The sequence below is a fragment of the Grampus griseus genome, assembly GCF_964374135.1.
Source record: "Grampus griseus genome assembly, chromosome: 1".
NCBI classification, from domain to species: Eukaryota; Metazoa; Chordata; class Mammalia; order Artiodactyla; family Delphinidae; genus Grampus; species Grampus griseus.
This window is the reverse complement of record NC_139017.1, coordinates 23,522,646-23,540,454: the sequence shown is the minus strand read 5'-3', so window position 1 is coordinate 23,540,454 and position 17,809 is coordinate 23,522,646. Positions and strand designations below refer to the sequence as shown.

Below are 17,809 nucleotides of genomic sequence, written 5' to 3'. Positions count from 1 at the left end.
CAGCCGCAGGCTCCGTGACCTTTATTCCTGAGTAACTATGGCAACACCGCCACTTGGCTCCGGACTGACTGTTCCTGGGATGACTTCAGGGGCACCCCTCCTTGAACTCAGACCACTAAGACTCTTCCACAAACACCCCGGTGCCCATGAACTTCTGATGGCTTTACCTCTGGGGCTCGCAGACGCAGCCAGGACTCAGGCCCAGGGCAGCCTGCCTCCCCAACACCACACTCCCCAGAGTCCCAGCGTCTCGGCCCCGCGTGCAGAGCTGGCCTCGCCCTCTAACCCTTATCAGCCACTGCTTCCGGCTCCCATTCCCAGCACATCCGGCCCAACTGCTCCAAAGCCCAGTCCCGGACCTCTGTTCCCACAGGCCCCGCTGCCCGCAGTAGTCTTCTTCTGCTCCGTCGATTGTGCCCCCAGCCTGCGTCTGTGGGGTCAGCCTCTGTGATGACCTTCCTCCCCGGCAGGCATCCAACTTTGCAGGCCCCCGACCCCGGCAGCGGGACACATCCTCCCTGGGTCCTCTGCTGGCATCGCATCTGCAAGTGCAGTAGGAGGTGACACGCTGCAGCTGGGTGATCGTGGCCTCTCTGGTCTTCCTCTGAGGGGCCCTTGCTCTTGGGATGTGAGAGGTCATTTTTCAGAGTCCTAGAGTGTCCACTGATCCAGAGAGCATTGGGGGGACCAGTTGTCCATCCCTCACTAGACAGATGAGGAAGCTGAGGCCCTGAGAAGGGGGCATGGAGAAGGGCAGTGTGGGTTTAGTGGTCCCCTGATGGGGGAGTGGTGTGGGATGGGGTCCGCCCTGGATGGAAAACGCTCTGCCCTCCCCCTCCTCCCACCCCACTCTGAACCCGTCGGACCCTCGTCCCCTCTGAGCTCTGTTGCAGGGGTATGACCAGCAGGTGGTGAGAGCTGTGCGCTTCTCTTCTGGACAGACCATCACTTGGTTGGTCATCTCACGTAATTAGGTTTTCCCATTGCTGCCCCCGTGCATTGTCTGTCCTGAGTGTTTGTGCAGCCTTCTGGGTGCTTAGATAAGAAAAGCTGGCTTTCCTTAGCCTTCTTCGGAGATCTGCATCAGAAGGATCTAGGAAAAACACCCTTGTCGGTGAGGCCGGTCCTTTGTCACGTGGCCTGGCAGAGCGCTGCCCTCGCTTTAGACTAGGTCTTGGCGGTGGAGTGAGGGTTTCTGGGGTGGGGTAAACATTGCCAGGCTCGGTAGGGAAGAATTCTTCTCCTTAAACAGATTTTAACTTGAAACCTTGATGACAGAAGCAGCTGAGTCTCACCAGAGAGAAAAAAACAAAGGAGACTGATTTAACCTCAGGCTCCAGCAGCTGGAGTCAGTCCAGCAACCCTCAGCGTGGCTGCTAGCGGACGCTGCAGGACAGAGAATGAGGACCCGCCTCTCCTGGGGTCCACTGTCCAGGCAGGACCACCTCTCACCTCCCTCTTCTGTAGAATTCCCAGCTTCTCCTTCCCAGCGCAGAGCCTTGGGGGTTTACTGTCTGGTTTTGTTCTCAGGAGCTTGAAATGCTTCACTTCTCATCACTCCCTTCAGGGGCTCATGTCTGGGGACACTTGATCTTCATGTCTACAGCCCGTTCTTATTAAAGTAACTTAGGGATATTTTTATAGAGAGAAATGTTTATAGCTGGGGATAAAAAGGATTTTCTTTAAAGTAGTCATATAGGTGAAGGTTTAAACGCGGCTTTATCACTTGCTTGTCTGAGGCTTGGGTTCTGCAAATGGAAATAATGATTACCTTGCATCCTTGCTGTGAAAATAAAATAAGAAGGTGCTCAATAAATGTTAGTTCTCCTTTCTGTCCAAGGAGCCCCTCCTACACACACACACACACACACACACACACACACACACACAGAGTTTTTACTTAAGAAATGTCTTGAGAAGGAGAAGTGCAGTGGAGAGAGAGTCCTGCGGGCTGGCTCACCCCTGTGTGCACCAAAGCCTTGGAGGCTCTGCTGTCCCCGGGGAGTTCCCTTTAAAGTCTCCTCAAACCTCTCACAGGCAAGAGGTGCCTCTGCTGGCATCGCATCTGCAAGTGCAGTAGGAGGTGACACGCTGCAGCTGGGTGATCGTGGCCTCTCTGGTCTTCCTCTGAGGGGCCCTTGCTGTTGGGATGCAAGAGGTCATTTTCCAGAGTCCTAGAGTGTCCGCTGATCCAAAGAGCATGGGGGACCAGCTGTCCATCCCTCACTAGACAGATGAGGAAACTGAGAGGGGACACAAAGAAAGGCAGTGCGGGTTTAGCTGTCCCCTGATGGGGAAGTGGGGTGGGATGGGGTCAGCCCTGGATGGAGAACGCTCTGTCCTTCCCTTCCTCTGTTCCCAGAGCCTGTCAGATCCTTGTCCCTTTGATTCTGGGTGTTTTGCTCAGCCTGTTTGTAGCATGGGACAAAGCCCATAGATGCATGCCACGTAGTTGATGGAGGTGAAGTCCTCAGACTCACCTCTTGTCCTGTGCCACAGGCAGGGGGTTCCCTGGTTTTGAATTCATCCTAACCAGAAAGTAGTAGTTGTGTTTCTAATGTAGAGCTTTTCGTTTGCTTGTTTCTAGAGCAAATCATGGAGGAAAATAAAAAACATGGTGCATTGGTCTCCCTTTGTCATGTCCTTCAAGAAGAAGTACCCCTGGATCCAGCTGGCAGGACACGCAGGTAGCCACAGCTCTCCCGGACTTTCTGACAGGATGTCCGGCTCTCTGGGGAGGCGTCCAGCGCGTGTGGGGGACGGGCCTGGCCCTGGATGCTCCTGGGGATGAAGCATCTGAACAGGTGCTCCCCGAGAGGCTTCATGGTCTGCAGTCGCAGGCGTACTTGAGAGACGGGCCTTAACACTGCCTCAAAAATGCACATGGACACCCGCCCTCTCCACAGTCTGTGCCACCTCTCCACAAATCACACACATTCCCCCCTCAGTCTCTGTGTCTCTTTCAATCTCTTTCTTTCAATCTCTCTTCCATTTTAACTCAATAAAACAGTTGAAGTCATCAGTCTTTATAGCTTGCCTGCCATTTGTCACCTGGGACAAAGAGACAAAGCTAAGTGTTTCCCTGAGTGCCTGTTGTATCCCCTCATCAGGGTGCTCCTCTGGGTGACAATACGTATGTAGATATAGTGTCAGCCCCGAAGGAGCTCGTAGCTGGTGGGAGAGGCAGGCAGGTCGCCCCAAGAGTGTTAAGACGTAGTGGAGTACCGGCTGCAGTGGCCATGCCCTGGGCTAGCCATGAGGTCTCCAGGTGGCCCCTCAGTGACAGGGGAGGATGTCTAGAGCTGTCTAGCCCACCATGGTGGTCCTTTGGTGGGCATCGTCCCCAGGGGACAATTCAGTGGCCGCCCGTGGATTTCAGGCCAGCACAGGGTCTGACATTTTTTTTTACACCCTTAACCACGTTGGCCCAGACCCCAAGGCAGGTGGATGGACACCCTTCCTCAATACTTACCTGAGGGTGTGGCGCAGAAGGAACACCACCCAGCCCTGCAGAGCCTTGGACCGCGGCTTCTCAGCTGGTCTCCCTCTCCTGGCGCTAAATCCGGTTCTATCAAGGCTTCTCCTCCACTGAGACCGGAGACACTTTCGTGGCTGGGAAGCAAGGTCGATGGTGGGGTTGGGAGGTGGTAGTCGCACAGAGAGGGGTGAATAGGTCCTGACACAGACCTCTCACTTCGTCTTGCTCACCCTCCAGTGGTGAGCACTGGTGTACTTCCATCTTCAGAGGAGGAGCCTGGGGTCTGGGAAGTCCAGGAGCCACCGTCAGGGCACGGGGCGTGGCCGGGGCGGGGCGGGGACTGGGACTTGCACCCACTCCGCTTAAAGGGCTCGGTCCACCAGTGGAGACCTGGGCACACCTTCAGCCCCGTGCTTGGCAAGCTCCACAGCATCCCCGAGCGGCCCGGGCCCTGTGACGGAGGGCGTGTCTGGCAGGGGCGGGGGTCAGAGCGGGGAGGGCTCAGGCTGGGGACCCAGGGCCTCCTCCCACCTTGCTGTGCAGGGAGCTTCAAGGCGGCTGCCAATGGCAGGATTCTGAAGAAGCACTGTGAGTCGGAGCAGCGCTGCCTGGACCGGCTGATGGCCGACGTGCTGAGACCCTACGTGCCTGCCTACCACGGGGACGTGGTGAAGGACGGGGAGCGCTACAACCAGATGGACGACCTGCTGGCCGACTTCGACTCGCCGTGCGTGATGGACTGCAAGATGGGCGTCAGGTGAGCCAGGCTCCTCAGATGGGGCACACCCGCCCCTCAGCCCCCAGCTGGCCGGGCGGCAGATACCAGGCATGGCATTCCAGGCTTCCAGGAGGCCGGGCTTTCTGGGCTGTCCCTGAGGCCTCATGTGGACAAGGCTGGGCCAGGGGTCTGGCTGGACCCCGCTCTGGTCATCTCACATATGTGCTGGCTTTGCTCAGGACGGCCCCCTCCCTTCTCTGGTGAGCCAGGGGCCGGCGGGGGAGGGGCCGGTAGCCGGTAGCCGGTGGGACCAGAAAGGGGACCTGGTGGATGCGGAGCCTCCCCAGGGAGAGGGCAGAGAGAGCTGCCCATCTGGTCAGGTGGGATTGCTGGGGAGAGCAGGGGGCGACTTCCCGTTAATGTGGGCTGCGAGGGGGAGACTGGAGTAGAGGCTGTTCTCATCCCACCCTCCCCCGCCCCCCGCCCCCCAACACCCGGGCCAAAGAGGCAGCCGGTTAGCAGATTGTGTTGATTTGCCAAAAGAGACTCGCGCCTGTCATAAGGGTGCAGTGGAGGAGAGAGGGGTGCGAGAGGCCCTGACAAGTCACCAGCTTGCCGCCTTCTGGACTGGGGCTGGCGGTGACCCCAGCCCAGTGGCTGCGTGGTCCAGGGCACAGGGCCAGATGGGTATGTGGGCATGTGTGTGGAAATGAGTGTGTTCCCCCCACCACCACCAGGCTCCGCCCAGAGAAGACCCGGGAGGGAAGGAGGCGGGAGGAGTGGGCTGGAGAAGACAGGATGGGGGGCAGAGCCAGGAGGACCCGAGCCCCAGGCGCCTGTGCTCTGGACCCTGCTTTGGCAGCAGGGTTTTCTCATCTCCTCTCAAACTCTGACCATTCCGTCTCAGGAGTCGTGGAGTAGGTCCTCCCCGGCGGGTCAGCGGGTGGTGAAGTCCTCTGAAGCCTCAGAGAGCCGCCGACTGCAGGTGCCCAGACGGGACGGCCAGGCGCGGGCCTCCTCCATCCGGCCCGCCGCTCTCCGGGGAGACCAGGCTCCGAGACGCAGAGCTCACAGCTGGAGCCTGCGTTTACCTTGGATGGTTTAAGCGGTTTTATTTCTTATAAGAGGAGTTTGAGAAAGGGGTGTGTGTGTGTGTGTGTGTGTGTGTGTGTGTGTGTGTGTGCGCGCGCGCGCCCGCAGGAAAGAAGCCAAGCCAGTCAGTTTTCCTTCCTTCCTCGTTCCTCCTGGGAATTGTGTCGTAAAATCAGACCCTGACCCTGCAGGCAGACCCGCTGTGTTCCCTTGGCTTGGCCCCGAGGGCAGGGACGAAGGGGTGGGGAAGTAGAGACCCCACTCTCTGCGCTGTCCCCAGCCTCTCCCTCCCTCCATCCAGGGGTCTCACCATCTCCAGCCCACAGGGAGAAGACAGAATGTCCCTCCAGCCACCCCTCGGCCACTGCTCTCCCCAGAGTCTTATTTCTGTCCCTGGAAGGCCTTCCCGTGGTGCACCAGGATGTGCCCTCTCAGGGGGCGACACATAAATATTCTGATCGGTATTCACTCAGACCAGGGCCAGAAAAAGTACACCCTGTGGGTGGAACGTGTGGCCAGTCCTAAAAGGCTGACGGGGTGCCTGTCTGTTCCCTGGGAGGCTGCTGGGGACAGGAGCCCCCTCTCTTACCAAGGCTGCCCCATCCCCCTGCTGCCTGGAGCTTCTGTCCCACTGCACCCAGGGCTCTCAGGAGAGACCCAGAGTGACCAGCAAGCCTGGGACGTGTTTAACCCAGTCCTGGGCAGGGCCGCCTGGAGGCTGAGGGAGGACGTGTGTGAGGATCCCCTACGGAGGGGAGGAGTAGGTCTCCCCAGGACCAGTCCCACCCCAGCACCCCCTTCCCTGTCTCACGGGTCCTGAGGACGGGGTGAAGGCCCTTCTGTGCTCCGAGCACTGGGTGTTCCTTACAGCCGCCCTGGCGGATGGGCCACCATCCAGTCTGAGCAGTCCCTTTGACACCAGAGGCTAAGGGACTCCCCGGGGCCACGCAGCCACACAGCCTGCCTCTACACCAGGGCTCTGACTACCAGGTCGAGACTGGGCTGCAGCTCGGCACTCCCCAAGAGTTCTGTGCTTGCCAGAGGGAGGAGGCCACAGCCCAGGGCCACCACCAGCCCTGAGTCCGGGGCATGAGAGGTTGAGGCTTGTCACAGACTTGTCACAGTGGTGGAAGGGCTGGCTGGTCAGCAGACCCAGCCATGGTGAGGCCTGAGGGAAAGGTGATGCAGCCACCCGTAGTGTCCTAACGAGGGGTGTCTGGGGACCCCGGTTCCACATGGACATGAGCTCACGTTGCTCTAGGGCGTTTTCTTAGGTTTGACCCCGTATCTCTTGTGTGTCACGTAGCCTGCCGTGGAGAATCAGGAGTGTCTTCCCGACCTCTGGACCAGGGCTGGCAGGTGGAGACCAGAGCTGTCTGTAGCACCTGTGCCCTGGTGGGAAGCAGGCTGGAGAGAGCGTGGTGGGAAGTGGATGGCTTTGGTGTGTCACCTGTTGGCTCCCCATGGGCTGGCCGACCTTCCTGCTGGGGTGGGCAAGGTGGGCCGGGCCACCAGGGTTGGGGAGGCTTTGCAGCTCACCTCCCGGTGGATCCCTGACCCCACCACCAGGCTCGTGACCCCTGTGGGCATCTCTGCCCGGCCCTTTTCCTCTCCCAGAGGGCGAGCAACTCTGCCCAGACTGCGCCGCACGGGCCCTTTCTGGAGCAAGCCCCGTGTGGAAAGGGATTTGACGGTGAGGGCTGCCTCCTGCTTACGGAACTACTGAGAAGTCTCTGCAGAAGTGCAGCACCCATCCATCCGCAGGCCCTGCAGCACGCTCAGGAGCACTGGGGATGGCAAACCCTTTGCCCACCACACAGCACACACACACAAATACACACACGGGCCAGCATGACACAAGTCCATGCGAAAGCAGCCTGCCTCGTAGCTCTGCACTGTCGCGCTATCGGCACTGACCGGGCTCTGCACGCGGTCGTGTTCGTACATGCGCGTGTGCGTGCATGGGCGTGCCTACAGTAGTGCGTGCATGCGTGCATGTGTGTGTGTGTGTGTGTGCGTGTGTGCGTGTGCAGGGGCGCAACCAAGGACAGAACCTCCGTATGGTCTGCATCACCCGCTGGAAGGTCCTAAACGACCAGACCCAAGTTCACCACCAAGGATTTGCTTTTTTCTTGAAAGAGTTGCTACAGTGGTTCTGGAAACTTATCTTTTAAAGGATTTGACCAGTCTGTCCTGGGTCCCAAGCCGGCAGGTTAGAGGTATGGTGGGAAGTGGTAGAGCAAGGCCCCGGGGACAGATGGAGAGTAGAGGCTGGGCCTGCTGTCACAGGCCGCCGTGTGGGCAACGCCCACGCACACAGGCCCAGGGAGAAGACTTCCCTCCACTCAACTGACGTTGCGGATTCCTGTTTCAGGAAGGGTCACGGGCAGCCGCTGAGCCCACTGTGGGGGAGAAGGGGAGCTTCAAATAGAAGCAGGGAGGAGGGTGGGCGTCTGTGATGTGCAGCAGGGGTGACTCACCCCGTTGGCGAAGGGGGCCAGGGAGGCAGCCTGGGGCCGGGAAGCCAGTCTCGGGCTGCCCAGATCCTGTACTGTCCCCAGTCCTGTTACCTCTGCCAGTTCCTAGGGGACCCTACCAGCCCGTGCGGAGGCCAGGGCGGTGAACAGTTTACTTGGCCACGTTGTCTTGAGGCCTGGGGTCCGAGGGGCAGGAAGAGCCCAGCACGTCTCTGTGGTAGAAGAAGAGCCCCGAGGCTTTGCCTCGCATCACGGGCTTCTCCCTCCAGCACTGGGGCCCCTTCAGAGGCCGCCTTCTGGCCTGAAGGTGCCCCCTCTTCGGAGAGAGCCCTTAGGCTGCCGGGGCACCAGGGAGATGTGGACGAAACGCACTCCGCGACTCACACAGGTGCTGGCTTACGAAGCCCTCGCCTCGTGGAAGGCAGCCGGGGGGACAGCTGGATCCTGGGGGGACCCGCCCTCAGCCCCCTGCGCCACCCTCACGCCAGCAGGACGAGCCGCCAAGCTGCCCCTCTTCCTCGCTCCTCTGCTGGTCCTGTGAGGTGCCCAGAAGGAAGAGCTCCTTGGGCTTTGTCGGGCCTTCCCAGCGCCCTTGGAACGAAGCTGCTCGCGTTAGGCATGGCTGGCCCGTGCTCGGTCGACAGCCAGGCCCAGCGCAAGCAGATGTGCGCCTGTCCGGGACGAGGCTGACTTGGCTAAGCTGACTGCAGCCCTCGGGCAAGGCACCAGTGGGCCGCGCTCCGGCCACTGGCCCTCACGTGGCTTCCCCTCCCTCCCAGGACCTACCTGGAGGAGGAACTCACCAAGGCCCGGAAGAAGCCCAGCCTCCGGAAGGACATGTACCAGAAGATGATAGAGGTGGACCCAGAGGCCCCTACCGAGGAGGAGAAAGCCCAGCGGGCTGTGACCAAGCCGCGGTACATGCAGTGGAGGGAGACCATCAGCTCCACGGCCACCCTCGGGTTCAGGATCGAGGGCATCAAGGTGAGGACAACCTGCGGTGGCCTGAGGCTGCCTGAGCCGCCCCGCTCCTGGGTGGGGAAGCGACTGGGTCCTGGGGCTCCAGCAGCGTTCACCCAGCGGTCCTGGATGCTCTCAAGACCCTACGGAGGCTGTAAGATTCCTCCCCATATGGGCCCAGGGCATGGGCAGCCGGCCCCAGGGACAGACATCTGGGGAAACTGGCCTGCTCCTTGGTCTGGGTCCGGGTGGGATGGCCACGTAGGGGGCTGGGGCCTCGGAGCAGGGCTGGCTTCTAGCCCCACCCAGCGTTGAGCCCTCCGCCGAGGGCCCTACATCTAGCCCAGACCATGCCCAGCACAGAACCCCACCCACCCAGGAGGCGGCTTGCCGCGTGCCAGTGCCGAGAGCTGGCTCCTTCTGCCCAGGGCCCGAAAATCGGGACTGGCAGTGAGATACAGCCAAGGGAGGGAGCGCGCCGGCTGCCTCTGACGTCCGAGCCATCTGCCTGGGAGGCAGAACGAGGCGCTGCTCCTCCGGTCACCAAGCCCCTCTGGGGAGGCTGTACCGAGGCCACCCCCAGGGTCGGGGCCGCCTCAGTGTCTTTTCTGTCCTCTCACTCTCCCGGGAAGGGCCTGAGAACGCTCTCCCTAGACCCAGGCTCCCACACGCCTCCTTTGCTGCTAGATGTGAGAGCCTCTGCTCAGACACACGCTTCACCCCAAGGAGCGGGGCTGTGAGGCGCTGGCCCCTCGGTCTCGGGCAGCCGTCCCTCTCAAGCAGAGGACAGTCCGAGCATACTCGGGTTTCTGTTCTCTGCCCATTCTTGGCCCACGTTGGCCAGCCCTCGAGTCAGAGTAGGGCAGCGGGGAGCCCTGACTCACGAGCGAGAGAAGCCAGCACAGCCTCCTTGCCGATGGCATTGGCTGGAAGTTCCTGCGGGGCAGTGCCTGGCTGCCGATGGTTTCGAGTGGGGCAAAGTTTTCGCCTTCTCCTGTGACAGCTGCTTTACGACCTCCAGGCTGAGAAAGCCATCTGCCCCTCCCCTGTCTTCTGAAATCAGCTTTTGCTGTATTTTTGGATCCAGTGGGAGAGTAAATTATATGCTCATCCTCTTCCTCTTAAGGCTCCTTTCCTTTCTGTATCTGTTTGAAACAGTCTGCTTTCCCCTTGACCTCTCTCTCCGTCTCTCGCTGGATCTCCTGGTCTCTGTCCACTGTCCAGCTGCAGGAACGGCCGACAGCCCATCTTCTCGGGCTGCGGGCCACCAGCTCCGAAAGAAGCCAGCTGCCTTCACCAGCACACCCCCGCCTCCCCCGTCCCTGGTCCAGGAAAGGCCCTGCAGAGACCCCTGTGGGGAAGGCCCAGCCCTCGGCTTTCTCCCTCTGCCCAGGGTCCTGCCTGTTCTTGCAGAGGCAGCGATAGCGCGCAGCGACAGCGCTCAGCGCCACCCTGGTGGTGCACAGATGCACGTCTGGGGGCCTAGTAGAGCCAGCCTTTCTCACCCTTTGATCTTAAAGAACAGCTTTCCTCGTAGAGATGCTGAGCCCCACGTGCTGCCTGAACAGCCGGGAACAGACGTAGTACTGGGCTCAGGAAATGGAGCCATTCCGTGCGCTGGGTGGGGAAGGGAGCGGGATGGGCTGTGTTTTATCCTCGCTTTCAGGGAGCCTAAGTAAGAGACCTTCCATTACAAGGGAATCGAGCTGAGCTTGGGGCGAGGAACGCCTCTCTCCTGTGGTGAGGGAGGGTGTCCCTGGGCAGCAGGGACCTTCAGGCACCCCGGTTCCAGGGACGTGGCCCCTCGTGGAAGCAGAGGCCCATGCATCTCCCTCAGCCCCCAGTTGCTCACACTCAGGACCCCCAGGATGGACGTGCGGGCCCCGCAGCCTCGCTCCTCCAGTCTTGGTCCAAGCGCCCCTCGGGCCTCCGGGCCTCCCTAATGCCGTTTACTCTGCCTGGGATGCTGGTGCCACCTGCTTTGTTCTCCTCAGCGAGGGCGCAGGACAGGCTCCCCCGTGCCGTGCGGTCGGATTGACCACGCGGCGCCTGCCTCCTTGTGCCCCGTGTAGGCACCTGGCTGCCCGGGGGTCAGCCTGGGGCTCGTGGCTCTGAGGCACTGTGTCATTCTCCTTCTCAGAAAGAAGATGGCTCCGTGAACCGGGACTTCAAGAAGACCAAAACGAGGGAGCAGGTGATTGAGGCCTTCAGAGAATTCACTAAAGGAAACCGGAACATCCTGGTGAGTTGGGTGCCCCCTGTGAAGGGGTCGGGCCGTGTGGTCTCCGGGCAGGGGTAGCTGCATCCCCTCTGGAGGTTCTTGCCCAGCCCGAGACGGAACCGAGGTTCCCACACAGAAAACCCTGGCCCCAAGCTTCTGCTTGGAAGGTGAAGAGGGAGGTGGTGTGGTTGTCAGCCCGTCCAGCGGGTGAACACGCGCTCACTCTTTCCCTTAGCCAGCAGCTCAGCTCCCAAAAACGTCTCCATCCCCTTCAGAGCAACCCTTTCCGATGCCAGTATTCCTCTAAGGCCAAGTATTGTGCCAAGTGCTCATCAAACCCTCGTAGCAGCCCTCTGCCGCGGGTTGGCATCCTTGTCCCCATTTTACAGATGAGGAGACTGAGAGGTCAAGGGCACACAGCTAGGAAAGGGGGAGCTGGAGCTCACACCCAGGTGGGCCGGCAGCCTGCTGGTCCCTGCGCTTCTAGGCCTGGCTGGGCCTCCGCCAGGCTGAGACTGAGTGAGGGAGGTGTGTGGGCGTTGCGGGGCGAGGTGCCACGTCACCCTCCCCAGCCAGAACTGATGGGCTCTCTGAGCCTGGAGGTGTGGGTGGCAGAAGTTCACGACAAAGTGACTTCATTCGCCGCAGGCAGGCTGCTGGACAGAGGCTCTGAGCACTGAGATCAGCTGAGGTAGGGTGTATTGAGTCCCCACACCCCAAGGACAGGGCGCCCTGTGACAATCAGAGACCTGGGTACCCCAGGGACCTGAGCCCTGGAGCCCCTGTGAGAGGCACCTTCCCCTGCACAGGCTCCCGGGATGCTGAGTGGGGAGGGCTGGACCCAGACAGCCTTTCTCCAAGGAGACTCAGCACTGGCTGGAACTGGGGAGTTTCCCTACCCCCCTTTTCCAGCTGGGAGACTTCGCTTGGCCCATGGTAAGAGCTGAGGCTTCAGTCACGGTGCAGGCACCCCAACTCTTCCATAGCTGGAGCCTCTGGACGCCGGGTCAGCGGCCGGGGAGGATTCCGGCTCCTCAGCAGAGTTTGCCACAGAACGCGTGCTGCCTGCGCCCGGACGAGAGGGGTTATTCCTGGTCCTGAGCCCCAGGCTGGCGCTGCTTCAAATGGGCATCAAGGGACCCTATGAGCCTGTGTGCGACAGGCTTCCCTCGCAGCCCCTGGGGAGGGCGGGCACCCCCAGGGCCAGCGCAGCTCTGTGGAGAGGCCACTGGCAGAGATATTTGTGGCTCTGGCTCTCGTATTCTGTCCTTTTCAGGAGTTCAGGGCACTGAAGTTTGTATCAGGAAGACAAGCACCATGGCAACCGGGCTCTCTGGGTGCTGCCTCCACACTGCTGGCGTTCCAGGATAGACTTAACCCCCGTGCGAGGGGCTCCTGGAGGCCTCCGGGCTGTTCGGGAACTGTCCCCCGCTCCCCCGTCCCCAAACCGCGCCTCCTGTCACAAAGCAGTGTGTAGTGGAGGGAGTGTGGGACCAGGGCCCCAGCTGCTCCGCCTTCTTTGGGCCTCAGTTTCTTCATTTCTAGATGAGGAGGTTGGAATAAGCAGGGTGTAAGGCCCTCTCACGCTGACGCTCAGAGACTCTAATGGGCCAATTAGCACCTAAAATCCACCTCCCACGCCCACGTGTTTAAAAATCTGGTCATCTTTTCTGTTCCCAGATCGCCTACCGGGACCGGCTGAAGGACATTCGGGCCACCCTGGAAGTCTCTCCCTTCTTCATGTGCCATGAGGTAGGTGTGGGGCTTTGTCCTCGGGGACAGAGAGCCGTGTTCCGTGTGGCTGGCCACGACCCCTGGGCACGCCCGCCTGAGCTGTGCGCCTGACCCCCGTGCTAGCAGACCTGCTTGCTCCTAGACGGGCCGCCCGTAAGGAAGGAGTGGGGCATACGGAGGGCCGGCTCGGCCTGGCTCTGCCCTGTGTAGCTGCACTGGGTCCGGCCATCCTGGAAATGCCCTCTTCTCCCTTGGTCCTCACTGAAGCCCAGCGTCCCTGGGTCCTTGGCTTCTCCTGGGGTCTCTCTGTCTTCTTAGCTTTGTGCAGCCGGCAGAGCTTCCTCCAGCTGGCCTGCTTTCTCTGGAGGACAGCCTGGGGCCGAGGCTGAAAGGACCTGAGGCCGCAGAGCCGCCCATGACCTCCTGCGTGGACGGAAGGACCCGCGGCTGCCCACTTGGCAGCCCCAGGCTTCGTCTCACGGCTCTGCCCCCCCTTCTTCAGCACTTTGCTGTTACTTCCTGAAAAACCGTTTTGCTGTACTCTTTCTGGAGTTTCACTTGGAAACTTCAGGTCCAGACCGAGGCCAGATGAGCTGGGGCTTCTGCTTTTTTCCATCTGGGAAGAGAAAGCCCCCTTCTCTGAGCTCAGCACGTCCAGGGGGTCTTCCCTGCCCCGGCCGGGGCCCTGGGAGCTAGAATGACACTTCAGCCACACCTCCACGTCTCCTTCGGGCCTCACACAGGTGACCCAGGGGGTCGGAGGGTGTGTTCATATTTGGGAAGGCGCCTTACCCCGCGCAGGTGCTCTGACCACAGCAGGGAGGGTGCCCGCTGTCCCTGGCAGAGACCGTGAGCAAAGACCAGCCTCAGAAGCCCTGTCTGCCCAGGACTTGCAGCAGGTGTGCTCCCGGGCTGGGGGTGACCTGAGCCTGGCGGTCCGCCGTCCCCGAGGGGCTGTGAGTGCCTTGGGACAGGGTCCTTTCCGGTCTCCCCACAGACGGGCGTGTGGCATCTCCTTGGCGTCTCCCCCTCGGGCAGTTGGGTAGCACTCAGAGGTGCTGAGGGATGGGTTAGCTGTGGTCTAGAAATAGAGGAAAGTGTGCAGGTTGGGACTGGGGGATGGGGACGGGGTCTGTCGTCCTGGACATTCCTCCCTGGCAGTGTGGGCCGTCATTGTTCTGGGTCCCATGTCCCCCGTCCAAGGCGTGGCCACTCGGGCAGGCTCTGCCGCTCAGGTGAGAATGGGGAACAGAGCCCATCGGCTGAGCAAAGCTCGCTCCACTTCCCTGAGGTCTCAGGCTTTTCCAAGCCCCCCTAAGGTGCCGGCTTGTTGTCTGGAGGGCAGGGCGGGGCCCCAGCCCTTCCCCGCCTCACCCGCCTACTCCCCTCCAGGTCATCGGCAGCTCCCTCCTCTTCATCCACGACAAGAAGGAACAGGCCAAGGTGTGGATGATCGACTTTGGGAAAACCACGCCCCTGCCCGAGGGCCAGACCCTGCAGCACGACATCCCGTGGCAGGAAGGGAACCGGGAGGACGGCTACCTGTCGGGTCTGAACAACCTCGTCGACATCCTGACGGAAATGTGCCCGGGCGCCCCCCTCTCCTGAGGCCACCCTCCGCCCCACCTCGTCGCCACCCTGGCGTCTTCTCCCCCTTGCTTCCCTTCTCCTTCTGAATTTTTCCTTCACTTCCACCTGGGTGCAAGCCCTAGAACTGACCCTCCCGAACGGCACTACAAGACACTTTGTAGACGAGATGAGATTTTCTAGTTACTGCCTGATTGAAGGGTTTGGAGCTGGGGCTTCCGTTTTGCTTTCTCAATAGGATCTCCTACTGGCAGAGAAATGCCCAAACCCAGGCTTGGCCGCCTGCAGGGAGGTCAGTAGGGTTTAAACCTGGAGGGAGGTTCAGGTAGCCGTGGGGTTCCTGGCTCCAGCTAACAGAAGAGCCCCCCACCCCAAGCCTCTGGGCAGGTTACCTGTGGAGGCCTGCTGCCCCCTGGTGGCCAGCGCTATTGGCACCACTGTTAGGCACAGCCGGTTCCTGCCCCATCCTCTCAGCCTGGGGATGGGCTGGTGCTGTAAAAATAGGTGCCTGGTGCCAGGCTTTCTGGTATTTGGGGCACAAAACCACTGGGAACAGAATGTTGGCCATGAATAAAGTACCCTCTGCCTAGCAGCCTGGGGACTCCGAGAGATGCCGTGGTGGCCTTTGTAGGGCCGCTAAAGCAGAGACCCCATCCATCCGGTATTGAAACCCTCCAGCATTGGGACAGACCCAGGAGCCAGAAGTCCAGACCCAACCTGACTGTGCTGTCTGACACTGGCCTTCCCAGGAGGGGGCAGGCAGGAGCTGCGTTCTCCCGTCTGTGATTTTCGCCCATGAATTCAGAGGGACATTCTGCAACCCTGAGCTTCCAGGGATGCCACCCAACCCCCAGAGCCACTTATACCTGCCACTCCCCACCTTGCTGTGACAGGGTCCTCAGGGCTGGAGGGCAGTGGGCCAGGGCCCAGGCAGCCCCAGGGGAAAAAAGACAGAACCTGCCAAGGACATTCCTCTCCTGTCCCCTCACCTCCCAACTTCCTGGTGCCAGGTGGTCCACCTGCTGCACACCCAGGATGCTCATGAGGCCCAGGGTCCCCAGCAGTGATGGGGCAGAGCTCCAGGCCAGCGCTAAGCAGGGAGGAGGCAGGAAGCTGGCTTACTGCCATCATTCCCCCACCCCCCCCCACCCCGCCCCCGAAATAAGTCTTAACGGCCTGAAGGGCTTAGACCCGCTTCCCAGATACGGTGTGAGCAGCTTCCAGAGTATGTGGAGGGTGCCAGGCATCTCTTCCTGGGATCTCTAGGTTGCTTGAAGATTCACAAGGAACCAACTATAAGCCTTATTTTAATTGTAAAGCAAGTAGGTCTACATTATTGAGAAGAATGTAAATTTGCGTGAGTTGTAAAGAACAAAAGTCCAGCTCTTTGGCCATTTGGAGCTGGGCCCCAGGTGTTCACCTTTGCTGTCGGAGGTTGGACCCATTGCTCTGCAGGGAGCTGGTCCAGGGACACTTGGAGATGATGTGTCCCCAGGGGTGTGTGCCTGGAGGACCAATCCAGGGGGAAGCCTTCCTGGGCTGCCCCCTGTCACCGCAGGGTCTCTGGGGGAACTGTCAACTTGCCCACGTGACACGTTCGTTTCCCTTTTCATGCTGGGTGAGTGATGGTTGGTGGGGGCAGAAGGTGGGACACGTGAGGATGCATAAGTACAGAGTTTAAAAATGGAAATCACTTTTGAACTTCCTGGCTCTTGTTCAAAACAGCAGTGAGCTCCCGTGTGGGCTGGCTTGCTAAAGGTCACACCCCCTCCCGGCTGAGCACGAGAGACCTTGTGACACCACATGACCCTAGAAGGCAGAAGCACCAAAGTCAGCCCGGGGTCTTGGGAGCTGTAGTCAGCTGGGTCAGAAGGGACCCCGGGGGTCTGGGCTGCTCCTGTCTGCAGGGAAGGGACAGCATTAATTCAGATGTAAAATTCTACGACTGTGGGCTGGCCAAGTTACCCTCATTCTATCTATGAAAAGAGTTTGCTAAAGCAAATTAATGCTATGAACAAAAATTACAGGGGACCAACTTAACCAATTTAAGAGAACAAACTTTCCAAGCACTTTAGGCAGGCACCAGTTGTTTGCAAACAATGTGCTAATATGCCAGTGACTTGTTCATTAAAGGAGGCCCATAGGGCCTCTTACTGGCGATCTTTTGCTTTGAGTTACAGTATATATGTGAATGGTAGAAAGTGGCATCTTTCTAGGGTTAATGCTATTAGGGGTTTGGGGGGTTTGTAGTTCCCATGCTAGTTCTCTTGCACACCTACTCTCTCTCTCAACCCATTCTCCCCTCTGTCCCCCCACTCCCTTGACCGAGCGGGATAGATGGATCCTGGAATGTGATTTCCCAGAACCCCTGCCCAGGCGGTCTGAAAACCTTCCCCAGCCAGCCTGGTCCAGGCAGGGACTCCCTGGGTCCCGGCCGTGCAGGTGCCAGGAGGGTGGGACGTGGTGTGCACACCTGCGCACAGGTGAGTGGGCGCCCTTTCTGCCCTGTCCCCATGGGGCCCCGGGGCCCTTGGGGTTCAGCACTGCTCAGCAGTGGAGGGAGGTATCTCAACTGCTTGTCCCAGATGTGCCTTTAGTGTCATGTAAGAAGTTTTTAAGTTATATTTATTTTGTCGGGTTTTTTTAATTGCACAAAACACTAAGTCTGAGAGGCTGGATTCTGTTTCTCCTTTAAAGCTTTGCCTTCTTTCCGAACTTCCTTTCCCACCCAATGGAAGGAGCCGCATGCAGCCCTGGCCGCCCTCCCACCCTACCCCACCACCCTCCGCCGTGGACTCTTTCCACGCTTCGCTGTACTTAGCTTTGAGGTTCTCTGCGTCTGGTCAACCCCCGTGTGTACATAACCCAGGCCGTTGCTTGGGAAGAAGCAGGGTGCTCACCCCCTGCCAGTGCCTTTTTCTGGAGGAGAGAACTCCCCTGAGCGTCCTCCTTCCTCCTGCACCCCTCTCCCTGCCACACCTTTGGAGAAAACTGAGCTGTTACAAACCCCCGCACAGTGCCTGGCAAACAGACTGCAGACGCTCTGTACCTTCCTGAATAAAGGCCCTGGAGACCACGGTGCTGGGTGCTGTCTGCGTGTGGTCCTTGTCACCCCAAGCCCTCCAGGAGTGTCTGGGGGTGAGGGGGTCTTTGGTAGCTGGAGGATCCAGTGGGGGCTATGACAACCCCCAGGGGTGGGGGTCAGATTTGGGTAATATTTTAATCTGCAAAGGATTTTAAACACTCTTCAAAACTGCTCTTTTCTGCTCTCTCCATGAAAACTTTTACATAGCAGCTCAGGGACGAAGCAACAAACTGCTCCCCACCTTCCCCACCCCGGGCTGGCCGAGCTGCCAGCAACTTTTGCTTATGGAGCTCTGTACGAGGCACTGGGTGCTTGCATCCGTAGTCCCCTTTGATCCCTGTATTAACTCCGTGACTAAGGCTGTGTAGTCTACAGATGCGGAAACTGAGGCTTAGAACCAACACCTTGACCTGGGTAATAAGTGGGAAGCAGGGATTCAGATCCAGAATGTGTCTGG

The 17,809-nt window shown here is 59.7% G+C and overlaps 1 protein-coding gene across 2 annotated transcripts in view; it reads left to right on the top strand.

Annotated features, from left to right (window-relative positions):
* The window catches only part of ITPKB (inositol-trisphosphate 3-kinase B), a 97,227-nt gene extending 79,885 nt beyond the window's left edge, over positions 1–17,342 (top strand). For both annotated transcript variants that reach the window (XM_082670829.1, XM_082670830.1), the window contains 6 exons: positions 2,588–2,687; positions 4,022–4,235; positions 8,545–8,749; positions 10,866–10,967; positions 12,627–12,698; positions 14,073–17,342. In XM_082670829.1, coding sequence (XP_082526955.1) covers positions 2,588–2,687; positions 4,022–4,235; positions 8,545–8,749; positions 10,866–10,967; positions 12,627–12,698; positions 14,073–14,288 — 909 coding nt within the window. In that variant the 3' untranslated portion in view covers positions 14,289–17,342. The remainder of the gene's footprint in view (positions 1–2,587; positions 2,688–4,021; positions 4,236–8,544; positions 8,750–10,865; positions 10,968–12,626; positions 12,699–14,072) is intronic.
* The last annotated feature ends 467 nt before the right edge of the window (positions 17,343–17,809 follow it).